This window comes from Belonocnema kinseyi, chromosome 7, assembly GCF_010883055.1.
Source record: "Belonocnema kinseyi isolate 2016_QV_RU_SX_M_011 chromosome 7, B_treatae_v1, whole genome shotgun sequence".
Lineage (NCBI taxonomy): Eukaryota > Metazoa > Arthropoda > Insecta > Hymenoptera > Cynipidae > Belonocnema > Belonocnema kinseyi.
In genome coordinates this window covers 193,041-210,117 of record NC_046663.1, presented here as the reverse complement: position 1 = coordinate 210,117, position 17,077 = coordinate 193,041, and the positions used below count along the sequence as shown (strand labels likewise).

General features: G+C 22.5%; 1 protein-coding gene across 4 annotated transcripts in view; it reads right to left on the bottom strand.

Annotated features, from left to right (window-relative positions):
* The window catches only part of LOC117176970 (BTB/POZ domain-containing protein 10), a 48,216-nt gene extending 32,461 nt beyond the window's left edge, over positions 1-15,755 (bottom strand). For 2 of the 4 annotated variants that reach the window (XM_033367399.1, XM_033367402.1), the window contains exons 1-2: positions 15,345-15,755; positions 9,912-10,037 (exon numbers count right to left, since the gene is read on the bottom strand). In XM_033367399.1, coding sequence (XP_033223290.1) covers positions 9,912-10,027 — 116 coding nt within the window. In that variant the 5' untranslated portion in view covers positions 10,028-10,037; positions 15,345-15,755. Of the gene's footprint in view, positions 1-9,911; positions 10,038-14,876; positions 14,947-15,344 lie in introns of those variants that run through there. The other 2 variants (XM_033367401.1, XM_033367400.1) reach the window with 2 other exon arrangements.
* Between the last annotated feature and the right edge of the window lie 1,322 nt (positions 15,756-17,077).

Here is a 17,077-nt window from a genome sequence, read left to right as displayed (position 1 = left end):
TATCTTATTGACAAAAAAAGTTCTTGGGTTCAAAAAAACATTCAGTGAACCGAAAAAGTGAGGTCGGTAATATAGGTATTTAGCTGTGTCACATGCCCTTAACAAAGAATCTTTTATAAACGGAATAAAACAGTATTTCATATACAAATATATTTTGTTTTTAGTATTTAAAATATAAAATATAATTAAATTAAAATTAAAATATAAAAGTATTTTCTACTATATAAAAGATCGTTTTTTAACTAAATACTTAATAGTTGCATTTTCAACCTAAAAAGATAAATTCCCAAGAAAAAAGTATCATAATTTTTAATAATTAATTAATTAATTAATTAATTAATAATTAATAATAACAAACCAACATGAATAATGAAAACGTATTATAGTTCATATTTTAATTAAAAAAAGATGAAATTTATACACTAAAAAAGAATTTTAAAACCAAAAAGATGAATTTTTAACCAATAAAGATTTTTCACTCGAAAGAAATAAAAGTCTTTTTTATTGTTGAACCTTCAACACGAAAGACTACAATTTTCTCTACAAAAATGGAATTTTTAAACCAAAAATACAAATTTCCAGCAAAAAATTAATTTTCCAAGAAACTGACTAATTTTTACCCAACAAAAATGAAATTTCAAGCCAAGAAAATTTTTTTTTTACCAAAAAAAGGAGAATTTTCAACTATAAATAATCATTCTTACAAAAATTGAAAAATTCAGTTAAGAAATTTATTTTAAACAAAAAAAAAAGACTTTTCAACTAAACAGTTAAATTTTCAACCAAACACATAAGCCTTCAATGAAAAAAATAAATATATAACAATAATTTTAACTTTGACCTCAGTAGTCAAATTATTACTTGAAAAAATATTTCTTTTTTTAAATAGTTCAACTTTTAACCAAAGATAAAAAAAGAAATTTCTGCTAAAGCAGGTGAATTTTTAAATAAAAAAGATAGAAAAAAAAAGTTGAATTTTCTGCTAAAACAACATTTCAGTTGACTTTTCACGATCAAAATATTAATTTTTAAACAATAAATAAGTATCTTCAAAAAAATTGAATTTTCAAACCAAAAAGTCAAATTTTAAACCAGAAAAAATGAGTTTTTAACAAAATAGTTAAATTCTCTACCAAATAGTTGCATTTTTAGACAAAAAAGGATCAAATTTCTTTTAAAACAGATAAATTTTTATAAAAAAAAAAAATTATTGAATTTGAATAAAAAAAAGATTCCAGTTGCCTCTTCAAAATGAAAATGTGAATTTTTTAAGGAAAAAGAAATTTTTTACGAAAACATTGAATTTTCAACGCAAAAGAACGATTATTTAAAAAAAAAGTATGAGTTTTTTAACAACATTTTTTAATTCTCTACCAAATAGTTGATTTTAATCAAAAAATATGAAATTTCTCTTAAGACAGATTAAATTTTGTATAAAAAAATGGTTCAATTTTCAATTTAAAAAATGAATGTTTTTAACACCAAAATATACATTTTAAACAGAAAGTAAATTTGCTACGAAATAGTTAAATTTTCAAACAAAACAGTACACTTTTCAAGCAAAACTATCACTTTTTTTAACAAAATAGTTTAATTTTCACCCAAAGAGATGAATTTTCAACTAAAAATATAAATGTTCCAGAAAAAAATTATTTCTTAACAAAGTGATGCAACCAAATATTTCAAACAAAATATGTAGTTAAATTATCAAAAAAGAAGAATAAGTTTTAACTCAAAAGTTGCATTTTCAATGAAAAAAAAATTAATTTCTGCTAAAGCAGGTGAATTTTTAAATGAAAAAGATAAATTAAAAAAAAAAATAGTTGAATTTTCTGTTAAAAAACATTTCAGTTGACTTTTCAAGATCAGAATATTAATTTATAAACAAGAAATAAGTATCTTCGAAAAAATTGAATTTTCAAACCAAAAAGTCCATTTTTAAACCAAAAAGAATGACTTTTTAACAAAATAGTTAAATCTTGAAGATGAAAATATGAATTTTTGTAAAGAAATTCAACGCAAAAGAACGATTATTTAAAAAAAAAGTATGAGTTTTTAACAACATTTTTTTAATTCTCTACCAAATAGTTGCATTTTTATCCAAAAAATATGAAATTTCTCTTAAGACAGATTAAATTTTATATTTAAAAAATTGTTGAATTTTGATCCAGAAAAGATTTCAGTTCATTTTTCAACACCAAAATATAAATTTTAAACAGAAAGTAAATTTGCTACGAAATTGTTGAATTTTCAAACAAAACAGTACACTTTTCAAACAAAATTATGACTTTTTTTTTTAACAAAATAGTTTAATTTTCATCCAAACAGTTGCATTTTACACAAGAGAGATAAAATTTCCCTCAAAACAGATGAATTTTTAATCTGAAAAAAAAGTTGAATTTTGATCCAAAAAATATTCCAGTTCTCTTCTAAACACCAAAATATTAAATTTAAACAAAAAGATCATTTTGTACGAAATACTTAAATTTTCCACAAAACAACAAAAATTTCAATCAAAAAGTATGAATTTTGAACAAAATAGTTTAATTTTCAACCAAACAGTTGCATTTTCACCCAAAAAAGAATAACATTTCTTTTAAAGCAGATGGATTGTTAATTTGAAGAAAAAAAATGAATAAAAAAAACTAGTTGAATTTTCATCCAGAAAAGATTTCAGTCCTCTTCTAAACATCAAAATATTAAATTTAAACAAAAAGCTAACTTTCTACGAAATAGTTGAATTTTCAACAAAACAAACAGAATTTTCAACAAAATTGTTAAATATTCAAAAAGTTGCATTTTTATCCAATATAGATGAAATTTCTTCTAAAACAGATAAATTAAAAAAAAAAGTTTTGAAAAATAGTTAAATTTTCGTCGAAATAAGATTCCAGTTCACTTTCTAGCACGAAAATAAGAATAAGTTAATTTATAATAATAACAATAATAGATGAATAATAATAACAATAAGTTAATTTTTTCATAAATAGTCGATTTTTTAACTAAAAAGTATGACGTTTAAACAAGATTGTTTAATTTTCAACCAAACAGTAGCATTTTTGTCCAAGAAAAAATAAAAACTCTACTAAAAGAGGTGAATTTTCAAATCAAAAAGATAAATTTTCGAAAAAAGAGTTGAATTTTCATCCAAAAAGATTTGAATTGAATTTTTAACACCAAAATAAGAACTTTAAAGAAAATATTTCAGTTTTCAACCAAGTAATAAAATATATAACTAAAAAAAATTATCTTCTCGAGAATGTTTTTGCAAATTTGCAAAAATTCTTGACATTGAACTGTTACGTAATTTAAGTACTGTCCCTTAACTCTTGGAAATTTCTCTCAATTCTGCAGAGAAATCATCAATCACTCGTAAATTTATTCAACTTCCAAGGAGTCAAAAAATGAGAATATCAATCATAAATACAGTGAATTCTAATTCAGTTTATCAATAGAAATAGTGTCATGGAATATAGGAGACACTTTCATAAATTATAAAAAATATTTCGTTAAAAAATTATATATTCTATCCCATTGACACTATATTCTAGCATTTGTTTCTCGTCTGTTATTTGTAAATTACAATACTTATACAAAAATACCATTGTGATGAGGCGCATGAATATTCCCCGAATTTTTCCCCCCTAATGTTTATTTTACAAAAATATACATGGCTGAAAACCAATCAGAATTTCAAATTAGAAACTCTGACGAATTTAAATTTCATGCCGCTATTTGTATGTATCCGGTAAAGCAACAATGACGATAATTAGTCGTCTTTCTTTAAAAAATAGGTGTGTCATGAAAATATCGAAAGCATTTTTCACAGTTGATTAAGGTTTATCAATTAGAAATTTTATTATTCTATCAAACTGATAAACCTTTAAAGAAAATAAGCTATCAATAAAAAATAATTAAATTAAAACAAAAAATACGAATTTTCAACAGAAGAGTTGAATTTTCAGCCAAGAAAGATTTTTCAATCAATAAAGAAGAAAAAAATCTCAACCAAAATGTTCAGTTTTTAAGTCATGAAGACGAATTTAATTTTCGACTAAAAAATACGAATGGAAAAAAAGTGAATTTTTAATGAAAAAGATCAATTTTCTAGTAAAAATGAAAAACTTAAATTTTTAATTAAAAAAAGAAACGAATTTTCAACAAAAGAAGTAAAATTTCAACTAAAAATATTGATTTTCAACCAAAAAAATGAAATTTTGCAAACAAAATATTTGAACTTTCAAATAAAATAATCAATTAAAAAAAAAAATAGAACAGTTTAATTTTAAGTTAGAAAAATAAGTTTTTCACGTCAAATAACATACATTTCCGACGAAACAGTCAGTTAACAAATTAATTTTCAATTTAAAAAACTCATTTTCTACGAAAGGAGAATAATTTTTAACGAAATACATTTTCAACGAAATATTTTAATTTTTAATGGAATTTTCCACCAAAAAGTTTAATTGTCTACCAAAAAGAAAAATTTTCAATAAATTAGATGAATTTTAAAATAAAATAAAGTTAAATAAAATAATTAAATAATAGTTAAATCAAATAAATTTTTAACGAATTTGTTAAATTTTCAAAAAAAAAAAACAGATGAATCTTTAATCAAAAAGATTAAATGTCTATCAGAAAAAAATATCAACGAAGAATGTAAGATAAATGATTAATTTTCAATAAAAAGTTTGGACAACAAATTTAGTTTAAAAAATTAGTTGTTAATCAAGATAATAATTTTCAATTAAAGAAAAATTAATTTTCAATAAAAAAATAAATTTTTTATAAAAAAAAATAATAATTTTAAAGAAAATACATGAATTTTCAAACAAATATTTTAATTTTTAATGGAATTTTCAACCAAAAAGTTTAATTTTATACTAAAAAAAAAACAATTTTTCAAAAAAATAGATGAATTTTCAAATAAAATAAAGTTAAATAAAATAATGAAATAATAGTTCAATAAAATAATTTTTCAACGAATTTTTAAAATTTTCAACCAAACAGATGAATTTTTAACAAAAAAAGATTGAATGTGTAAAACAAAAAAATATCGACGAAGAATGTAAGTTAAGTTTTTAGTTAAAAAATTAATTTTCAATTAAAAAAAAAACTAAGCTTCTACCAAAGGAGAATAATTTTCAACAAAATACATTTTCAACGAAATATTTTAATTTTTAATGGAATTTTCAACAAAAAAGTTTAATTGTCTACCAAAAAGAAAAATTTTCAATAAAATAGATGATTTTTCAAATAAAATAATATTAAATAAAATAATAGTTAAATAAAATAAATTTTCAACGAATTTGTTAAATTTTCAAACAAATAGATGAATCTTTAATCAAAAGGATTAAATGTCTATCAGAAAAAAATATCAACGAGGCATGTAAGATAAATTATTTGTCGAAACTTTTTATTGAAAATTAATTTTTTTAACTAACAAGTTTAATTGTCTACCAAAAAGAACATTTTTCAACAAAATTATTTAACAAAATACATTTTTAAAGAAATATTTTAATTTTTAATAAAGTTTTCTACCAAAAAGTTTAATTTTCTACTAAGAAAAAAAAACAACAATTTTTCAACAAAATAGATGAATTTTCAAATAAAATAATTAATTAATAGTTAAATAAAATAATTTTTCAACGAATTTGTTAAATTTTCAACCAAACAGATGAATTTTTAATCAAAAAATTTAAATGTCTGTGAGAAAAAAAAATATTGAAGAAGAATGTAAGTTACATTTTTAGTTAAAAAAATTAATTTTCTATACAAAAGTTTCGACAAAAAATTTAGTTAAAAAATTAATTTTCAATCATGCCACTAACTTAAAAAAAATATTAATTTTCTATCAAAAAAGAATCATTTTAAAGAAAATACATGAATTTTCAAACAAATATTTTAATGTTTAATGGTTGCTTTCAATTAATAAATAAATTTTCAACTAAAGAAGATTAATGTTTAAACAAACATGATATAGTTAAATGTTCAGTTAAAATGTGTATTTCCAGTAAAAAAAAACGAATTTTGAACCAAAAAGAATAATTTTCTACCAAACATGGAATAGATTTTCAGTTTAAAAAATAAATTTAAAAAATGTAAACAAAATAATTCGACTTAGTAGATGTTTTTCTAAAGAAAGGGCAATATGTGCGCGCGTAGCGCACACAATGTTCTAGTTCGTTAAAATAAAAATGATTTAAAATACAGATTCTATAAAAAAACATTAATTTTCAACCAAAAAAATGAAATTTTGCAAACAAAATATTTGAATTTTCAAATAAAATAATCAATTTTCAAAACAAAATATATAATAGTTTAATTTTAAGTTAGAAAAAGAAATTTATCACGTCAAATAACATAAATTTCCGACGAAACAGTCACATTTTCAAACAAACAGATGAATTTTTAATCATTTTCAAAGAAATATTTTAATTTTTAATACATTTTTCAACCAAAAAGTTAAATTTTCTACTAAAAAAACAACAACAATTTTTCAACAAAATAGATGAATTTTCAAATAAAATAATTAATTAATATTTAAATAAAATAATTTTTCAACGAATTTGTTAAATTTTCAACCAAACAGATGAATTTTTAATCAAAAAGTTAAATGTCTGTGAGAAAAAAAATATTGAAGAAGAATGTAAGTTAAATTTTTAGTTAAAAAATTAATTTTCTATACAAAAGTTTCGACAACAAATTTAGTTTAAAAAATTAGTTTTCAATCATGCCACTAGTTTTCAACTTAGTAAATGTTTTTCTAAAGAAAGGGCAATATGTGCGCGCGTAGCGCACACAATGTTCTAGTTCATTAAAATAAAAATGATTTAAAATACAGATTAGGTTACACAATTTTAAGTAAAGAAAATCTTATAGAAAATAGAATACGGAAAATATTCATGCCCCACAATTGTGATCACTAAATTAAAACAAAAAAATATATAAAAAAATAACCTAATACCAAAAATTGGTGCTAATATTGCATCTAATTATTTGAATGAAACTATGAAATATCTAAATTTCAAAACTCACCTGAGGACAAAAAATCCCTTCTTCAAGTAAAAAACGTAACAACATACACGGGCGCATAACACATAAATTGATTTCGTTAAAAAAAATATATATCGTTAGCTAACGTGCCGTATTTTAATAAATCTATAAAAATATTAATCACATGAAATGAAATAAGCAGGAATGAAAAGCAGTTATATCTAAACAAAAAAAAGTGGATGATCATAAATAGTTCATTTAAAAATATAAGGACAAAATAAAGGTCGGTTTTAAAATTAATTCTCTACTTATAGACATTATATTAACTGCTCTTTTCTTTTATAAAATTAAAATTAAAGGCATCATGTGCAAGGATCTGAATCATGCACGATGCGAAACTACGTTCTCTAGAGTCCAGTCATCACGTCAGAAAAACGCGTGATTCGATTACATAAGTTGCCCGTGATTTTTTTCTTTTTTTTTTTGTAGGGTTGGGGAGGGGAGAAACCCTTTGAAAATTTAAGGAAAAGTACTAACAAATCCATGTTTTTAAATATCCCGTTTAGACTGCATATTCCGTGGTACAGACTTCTAAAATAAAAAAAGGGCACAAAATTCCTCACAAGACTAAAGAAAAATAAATTGTTCTAGCTATGGTGAGCTTGATTTTTGCCGCTTGTATTTTTTTCAATATTTCCAATTTTATTAACAATTAATTTAATATAAAAATGTTGTTTTTTCAAATATTTACTACTATATCCTATTCTTATATTTTAATTTGCCTTTTATTTTGCTATTTATTTATATTTGAATATTTATTTTATAAATATTCACTGAAAAAAATTCACTGGCAATCATAGGTTTTTTTCCCACAATTTCAACATTTTTCCAGTTATAATTTTTCGCAGAAAATTCGAATTTTTGGCTTGAAACTTTAATAGTTTCGTAAAAAAAAAAATAAAGTGGTTGAATATTAACTTTATTGTTTAAAATTTATACTTTCAGTTTGAAAATTCAACAGTTTGGTAGAAAATTAAGCTATTTGCTTAAAAAATAAATTTATTATTTAAAATTCATATTTTCAGGTTGAAAATTTATTTTTTTCATTAGAAAATTTATCTCTTTTCGTAGAAATTTAATGTTTTTTTGGTTAAAAATTAAACTAATACATAAATTTAATTTGTTTTGTTTGGCGATTCAACTATTTTGTAGAAATTTTGTCTCTTAGATTCAAAATTTAACAATTTGATCGAAACTTCATATTTTCTAGTTAAAAATTTAATTGTTATATAGAAAACTCATACTCAGGTTGAAAATTTAACTCTTTTCTGGAAAAGTTGTCTTTCTGGTTTAAAAATTCATCTCTTTTCGTATAAATTCCATCTTTTTTTTTTTGTTGAAAAAGCAATTTTTGTAGAAAATTAGTCGATTTGGGATAAATATTTCATTATTTGGTTGAAATTTAACTTTTTTAAATCATAATTTTGATTTAAAATAAAAATATTTTTTCGTTCAAATATCAACTATTACATTTTATGTTTAGAAATCTTTTCTTGGTTTGTTTCAAATTTGTGTGTGTAATTGAAAATTGTCTTTCTTATTGAAAATTAATCTATTTGGTTAAAAATTCTACTATTTGGTTGAAATATAAAATAATTGTTAAAAATGTAATAGTCAATTGCAACAAAAAAAAATGCAGACAGCAAGAATCGAACCTAAACTTTCAGCTTACAAATCCTGATCGCTACAGCATGATCTTTATTATTTTCCAAAACTTCCCTTGGATTTCAAAAATTCTTTTTTTCTTAAGTCTAATAATAATTGTTTACGAAAATTATTTTTCATGCAGTTTAAATTATAATTCTTTACTGAAATTCCCGGTAACAAAATTATAATTTTTTTACTTTTTCTACTTTTCTAGTACTTAATTTATATTTTTCACTGCTTAAAACTTTCTAGTTTCAAATCCTGGAAAAGTTTTAGTTGCAAAAAAAATTTAATTCAAACCAATTCTAAATTGGAACAAAGAATTTTTTTTAATCTGACGAATTCTGATTTGGAACAGGGTTTGTGCTTTATAAATTCCCTTTTTTTAAATCGGAATTTAAATTATTTTATAAAATTTCCAATAAATTTTCAAAGATAAAATTATAATTCTTTACGAAATTCCCTATTCTAAGATGGAATTATACTTATTTACCAAATTTTCTATTATAATTCAGAAATATAGTAATTCCTTTTTTCCAAAATTTGGAAATGAAAAATTTCCTATTCTAAAGTAACCTAAAATGAAAATTATCATTCTTACGGGAAATTCTTAGTTCTATCTCAGAATAATTATTATTTTATAAAAATTCTCCGTCTCAAAATCTAAATTATAATTCTTTGCAGAAATTTGCTTGTCCCAAAAGTAAATTTTATAATTCTTCACAGAAATTCCCAATCCCACAATCAAACTTATACTTTCTTACTGAAATTCTACGTCGAAAAAGTGAATTAAAATTCTTTTCGTAAATTCCCTGTTTCAAGTTAGAATTATATTTAATTAAAAAATTTTCTACTATAATTCAGAAATACAGTAACTTCTTTTTCCGAATTTTTCCACCGAAATTTATAGTCCTAAGGTAAAAATTTTAATTCTAAACAGGATTTCCTATTCTAAAGTGAATCTAAAATAAAAATTTTTATTCTTTACGGAAACTCCCTATTTTTAAGTAAAAAATTATAATATTTAACAACATATTCGGGGCCTTTTTCCTGCTAAAATGAATGGGTCAAGCAAAAAAAAAAAAAGTTCGTGATGACTGGACCATTAAAGAGGTTAAATTAAACGTATAACTGTTTGCATTAAAAAATAAAAATATATATTAAATATGTCTATAGGTAATTACGTATATAATTTGATAAATTCTGACCTCAGCCTGTTTTTATACGCGGGATGTCGTCCGCGTCCATCAGTCTCCTTACAATCCGTCTCTGTATCGCTGCTGCTGTCTTGCATATAGTTGAGACGTTCGATAGAATATGACATGTCAAGTCAACTGGAAAAAAAAACAAAATATTTCCAAGGCTATTTCCAGTTATTTTCAGAAGAAAACACTTCAGAAATTATTTTTAGGGCATTTGAAGGGCGAAAATCTATAAGGAATGATGCGCCATTTCCCATTTTTTCTCAGAAATGTTAAATCGACATAAAGGTATAGCACATTAAACAAAAAATATTCATTTTCTACCAAATAGTTGATTTTTCAATCAGTAAGATGAATTTTCTCTACAATAAACAAAGTTTTAGTTAAAAAAAAAAAAATTGTAAGCATATAAATTCATTTTGAAAAAATTCGAATTTTTTTTCAAAATAGTTCAACTTTCACCGAATAAAATTAATCTTCTTCCAAAAAATACGATTTTTCAACACAATATATCAATTTTTAACCAAATAGTTGTGTTTTTAACTGAAAAATATAAATTTTGAATCAAAAAGGAATAATAAATGTTTCTTTTAAAACGATTAATTTTCAGCAGATTAATATTCAACAAAAAGAAACGAATTCTTAACGAAATGTTTTATCGCTGATACACGCACCAGAATATTTTTATCTAAAAAAAAAGACCGTTGAAATCAGTAAAATAATATGAATTTTCAACAAACTATTTGAATGCTGAACAACAGATCAATTTTCAAACAAACAAAGAAAAACTTTTCACAGAAAAGAGTTGCATTTTCCACCAAGCAAGATTTGTTGGTTAATAAAAACATTTTTTATCCAAAATGTTAAATTTTCATGCTGAAACGACGAATCTTCTACAAAGAGTTTATTTTTTAAGCAAACAATCTGAATTTTTAAACAAAAAGTAAATATTAAAAAAATCGTGTAATTTTAAAGTCAAAAAAATTAATCTTATCAAAATGGTTAAGTTGTCAACAACACACGAATGAATTTAATACAAAAAAAATCGAATTTTTAGAAAAAAGGACGACTTTTGAAAAAAATAAATGAATTTTCAATGAAAAAAGATACATTTTTAAACCAAAATGGAATAGTTATCACTTTTAAATACTTTAACTTTTAAACAAAGAAATAAATTTACAACTAAAATTATGTATTTTTAATAACAACAAAAGAATTATTTTTTAAACAAATAATTCGTTTTTCAAACAAAATGATGAATTTTCATAAAAATAAATGAATTTTCAAATAAAAAAAAATAGATTTTTGTCCAAAAATGGAATAGTTATATTTATAGTAAAAAAATTAATTAGGAACCAAAAAAACAAATTTCTAACCAAGAAGCTGAACTTTTCACCATCTAAAATAAATAATTATTCATAAAATACATGAATTTTGAATAAGGATAATTTTTTTACTAAACATCAAATAGTTTGAATTTCAGTTATGAAAGTTATTTTTTATAAAAAAATTTGTTTTTAAGAGAGTATTTAAATTTTCAACCAAGAAAGATTTTTTGGTTAATGAAAAAAAATTGCACCCTAAATGTTGAACTTTCATGCTAAAAAGACGAATTTTCTACAAAACAGTTCATTTTTGAAGCAAAAAATGTAAATTTTAAATCAAAAAGTTAATATATAAAAAATTGTATAATTTTAAAGCCCAACAAATTTTCAACCATAAAATTAATTTCCTACCAAAAAAAAGAAACAAAGTTTTAGTAAAATAGATACATTTTCATCTAAAAAATATCAATTTTTATCCAAGAATGAAATAATTTAAATTTTAGTTAAAAAAGATCATTTTGAACAAAAAATTTGTTTTCAAAAGAGTATTTAAATTCGCAAAAGAAGAAACAAAAGGTTTTTGAACCACAATGATGAATCATCAACCAAGAAAAAAAATCGAATTTATAAAATACCATAGTTCCGCTTTCAACTAAATAATTGTATTTTGAACCAAAAAATATGTATTCTCAGCGAAAAATGTAGTAGTTGATATTTAAAAAAAATTGATTTTAAATAAAAAAATAACAAAATTTAGCCAAAAAATTTAAATTTTCAACAAAAGGGTAGAACCCTCATCCAAAACAGATTGATTTTCAACTAAAACAATTGCATTTTTAGCTACAAAAGATGCAATTTCTACGATAAAAGACGATTTAAAAAAAAAAAAATGAATTTTCAACCAAGAAATATTTTTCCGTCAATAGAGACAAAAAATTAATCGAAAATGATGAATTTTCATATCAATGGAATAAAAAATCTAAACCAAGAAGATTAATTTTTAAAAAATAAAAAATGTCATCAAAAAAGCTAATTTTCAACCAAACAGTTTGGATTTTAGGCTAAAAAAGATTAAATTTCTATTGTAACAGATTGATTTGTGAACTAAATAAGGAATTTACAAAAGAACTCATATTTTCAACCAGGAAATTTATTTTAGTCAATAAAGAACAAAAATGTTATCCACAGTGCAGAATTTGCATGCCAAAAGACGAATTTTCTATAAAACAGTTGAGTTTTCAAAACAAAAATACGGGTTTAAAAAAAAAGTTAATTTTTAAAAAAGTAGTTAAATTTTTTACAAAAATAGTTGAAATTTCAACACAAAAAACGATTTTCAACATGAATTTTCAGCTAATAAAATAAATGTTTAACCAAAAATGCAATGGTTATATTTTCAAATAACAAAATTAATTAATAACTATAAAAAAATGAATTTTCAAACAAAAAGCTCAACTATTCAATACGAAGATTAATTTTTTACTGCAAAAGACGAATTATAAACAAAATACATCAATCTTCAATCAGTGGAATTTTTAAATAAAAAAGATTTAATTTCTGTAATAAAAGACAGATTTTTATAAGAAAAAAGCGAATTTTCAACACAAAACTTAAATTTTTAGTCAATAAAGAAAAAAATGTCTAGAAAATGTTGAATTTTCATAACAAAAAGATGAATTTTCAGGAAAAAGTTGAAGTTTTAAACTAAAAATACGAATTTTAAACAAAAAAGATAATTAAAAAAAAATTAATTGCATTTTTTAGCAAAATGGTTGAATTTGGTACTCAAAAATTCGAATTTTCAACACAAATTTTCATTTTAAAAAATCAATTTTCAACCCAAAATTGAATATTTATATTTTTAGTTAACAAAATTAATTATTAGCCATAAAATATAAATATTCAAGCAAAAAGCTAAACTTTTCATCAAAAAGATTAATATTCTACCATAAAAGACGAATTTCAATTATAATACATCAATTTTCAAACATTTGAATTTTTAGATAAAAAATATTAAATTTCTAAGATGAAAAATGAATTTCTATAAGAAAAAGAAGAATTTTCAGAAAAAAAGATTTATTTTCAATCCGAAAATATGAATTTTCAAGAAAAAAGTTAATTTTAAATAATGTAGTTGAATTTTCAACCAAAAAAGATTTTTTAGTCATCAAAGAAAAAAATTCAAAGTAAATGTTTAATTTTCATGGCAAAAAGAAGAATTTTCTACAAGAAATTTAAATTTACAAACTAAAAATACAAACTTTGAGCAAAAAGGTTAATTCCCAACAAAATAGTAGAATTTTTTTATAAAAATAGTTGACTTTTCAACACAAAAAGAAAAATTCCTAACATAAATTTTCAACAGATAAAATCGATTTTTAAACAAAAATGGAATAGTTATATTTTCAGTTAAGAAAATAAATTATTAACCGTAACAAATGTATTTTCAACCAAAAAGGAAAAAATATGATCAATATTCTACCATCAGAGACGGATTTTAATTATAATAAATCAATTTTCAACCAATTGAATTTTTAGATAAAAAAGGTTAAATTTCTACGATAAGAAGAGGAATTTTTATAAGAAAAAGACGAATTTTCAACAAATAGTTCAATTTTTAAGCTAGAAATACGAATTTTTAACAACAAAATTTATTTTCAAAAAGATAATTGAATTTTCAACAAAACAGTTAAATTTTCGAACTAAACATTCGAATTTTCAACACGACTTTTCATACAAAAAAATCGATTTTCAATCAAAAATTGAATAGTTTTATTTTCAGCTAACAAAATTAGTTATTAACTATTAAAAAAGAATTTTTAACCAAAAACCTCAACTTTACATCAAGAAGATTAATATTCTTTCACAAAAGATGAATTTCAATTATAATACATAAATTTTCAACCATTTGAATTTTTAGAGAAAAGAGATTCAATTTCTACGATAAAAAATGCATTTTTTTAAAGAAAAATATGAATTTTCAACAAAACCGTTTTATTTTCAAACCAAAAATATGAAATTTCAATAAAAAAGTTAATTTTAGATAAAATAGTAGAATTTTCAACAAAAAAAAAAGATTTTTCAGTCAATAAAGAAAAAAAGTTATACACAATGTTTAATGTTCATGGCAGAGACGAATTTTGTTCGAAAGGAGTTAAATTTTGAAACTGAAAATACAAATTTTCAACAAAAAGGTTAATTTTCAACAAAATAGTTGAATTTTCAACACAAAAGGACGAATTTTCAATCAATAAAATCGATTTTTAACCAAAAATGGAATAGATATAATTTTAGACAACAAAATTAATTATTAACGATAACAAATGAATTTTTAACCAAAAATAATAAGATTAAAAGATTAAATTTCTACGATAAAAGAGGAATTTTGATTAGAAAACAAGAATTTTCAACACAACAGTTAAATTTTCAAACTGAAAATACGAGTTTTTGACAAAAAAGTTCATCTTCAACCCAAAAACTCGAATCTCCCACACGAATTTTCATTTAAAAAAATCAATTTTCTAACAAAAATTGAACAGTTATATTTTCAGTAAACCAAATTAGTTATAAAAAAATTAATTTTAAATAAAATAGTTGAATTTTCAACAAAGTAATAAAAATTTTAAACAATAATAAAATGTTTTACCAAAAGATGAATTTTCAACCAGTAAATTATAAAACCCTCACTTTTCAGAATTCTCTGACCTCTAGCAAACCTGAAATAAACCCGACTTCAAAAATTTGGCACTTGACTCCATATATACATATCCAATTTTTATTTATAAATCTAAACTTACCAAAATTATTTAATTTAATTAAATTGATCGAAAATTTTTAATGGAGAAACTATCATAATTGTATCATTTCAATATGAAAGCGATAATGATTAAAACGCTAAAAATTGATTACATTTCGAATTTAGAAATTTAAGGGATGTAATATAAAATCAATTTAAAAGCACTAGTTACATATATATATCGTTTTGCAATGACGTCACAATGCCAAATACCTAACCTCCATATGCGGAATAATCAATATAATTAATGACAGTTTATATATTTATACTCCTCAGAGTACATACTTGCAATAATATAAATATTTTATTTTTACTTACGGTATGTCTGCAAGCTTCACTCGCTTTACTCACTAGAGAGAGTCTAGCGTGTTTGGATTATCTTTTGCGACATTATTGCAAAAAATGACATTTTTATCTACTAATCCTGTTATGACTAATTTGGTTTCCGAATCCTTTATCTATAACACTATTTGCATTGATGTTTTTGAAATGAAAACTTAGGAATTCTGGATACACAGATTAGAAAGGACAAAAAGGAATGGAATTTACACTCTATTTGTGAAAGCACCAGCACAATATTCGGATCACAACGATTATGTCGGTCGAACTGACACTTTTGACTTTAGGCTGAGAATAACAGAGAATGACACAAAGATTGGGAACAATGAACTTCTAATGACGACACGCGGAAGGAAAGCCAATAGCCAATTTCGATTGATTGTTGAGATTTTTTATTCATGAACTACATAACTTAAATGATATACCTACGAATATGACCATCGACATAAATACTGGACTGCTGGCTACGGCTGTCGGAAGTGGACCAGGGAATAGAAAGAGAAAAATCGAGAAAGTCGATCTGTCCTTTTCTAAGGATGGTAATTGGGTCTACTCATCTTCCATCTGCTTTCATTAGAAAAAGATCAACTGACCAATCACCAATCACCATCCTTAGAAGAGGACAGGCGAATTATAATAAACATTCAAGTTTAATTTACAAGCTAAAATCTGTGTACCGAGTGAATCATTTTTCAAACCTAACCTATATTTCGCGGCTAATGGTTTCAACTATTCAACGACAGGTAACGGACCTATACCTCAACAAATCAGTGCAGAGTATTAACGGAAGATATTCGATAGCAGAGTTTGGACGTAACACAGACTTGTCAATATGAAACATTTCATCTTTATCTAAAACGATATTTTGATTTTTAAACAATCTTTTGTTGAATTGTAAGAAAAAATAATAAAAACTATATATTTTAATAAAAATTATAGAAGATTTTATCTTAAACTAAAACTATATCTTTATATTTTAAAAGTACTTTGTAGAAATATTAAAAATAAAATTAAGACTAAGTATTTTGATAACAGGGTGGCCGTTTTAATCCAAGAAAAAATTCCCTGTAATTTCCCGGTTTTTTCTCGGTTCAGAAACATTTTTCACGGCCAATAGAATTTACATGTAAAAAATTGAAGGTACTAACACTTTTCAATTTAACAATTTTTAATAAAATGCAGATAAACTACAAAATTTAGCATTTTTAACTTTTAAAAATTAATGAGTTCAAAGATTCAAACATTTAATTCACGTTATCATTTTCAATGCTCTAAATTAAAGAATCAATTAATTTTACATTTTTATATTATATTATTTTAAACAATCCTCAGGGTAGAAACGTTAAAAATTAAAAAATTAAATGAAAAAAGAATACTTCTTAAATTATGAGTTAAATTATATTCATTTTTGAAATGAATCGAATTTTTCCTACAATTTTTAGAAAATCCTGCAAATTTAAAAAAAAATTCTTAAAATCTTCCACATTCTTTCCTAACAATTCTCAAAAAGCTTCTAATTTTTTTTTAATCGGCAAAAATCTACATTTTGTTTTAAATTAAATCATTTCAAGTTCACAATTATAAATTTGAAACTTTTCAAAACTTCTAAATACGCGGGTAGTTCAATAAGTCCTTAGAATGAAGTATAAAAACAATTTTTTTTGGGTAAATTTTTTTTTATTTTTCAACATAATCTCCTTGGAGCTCTATAC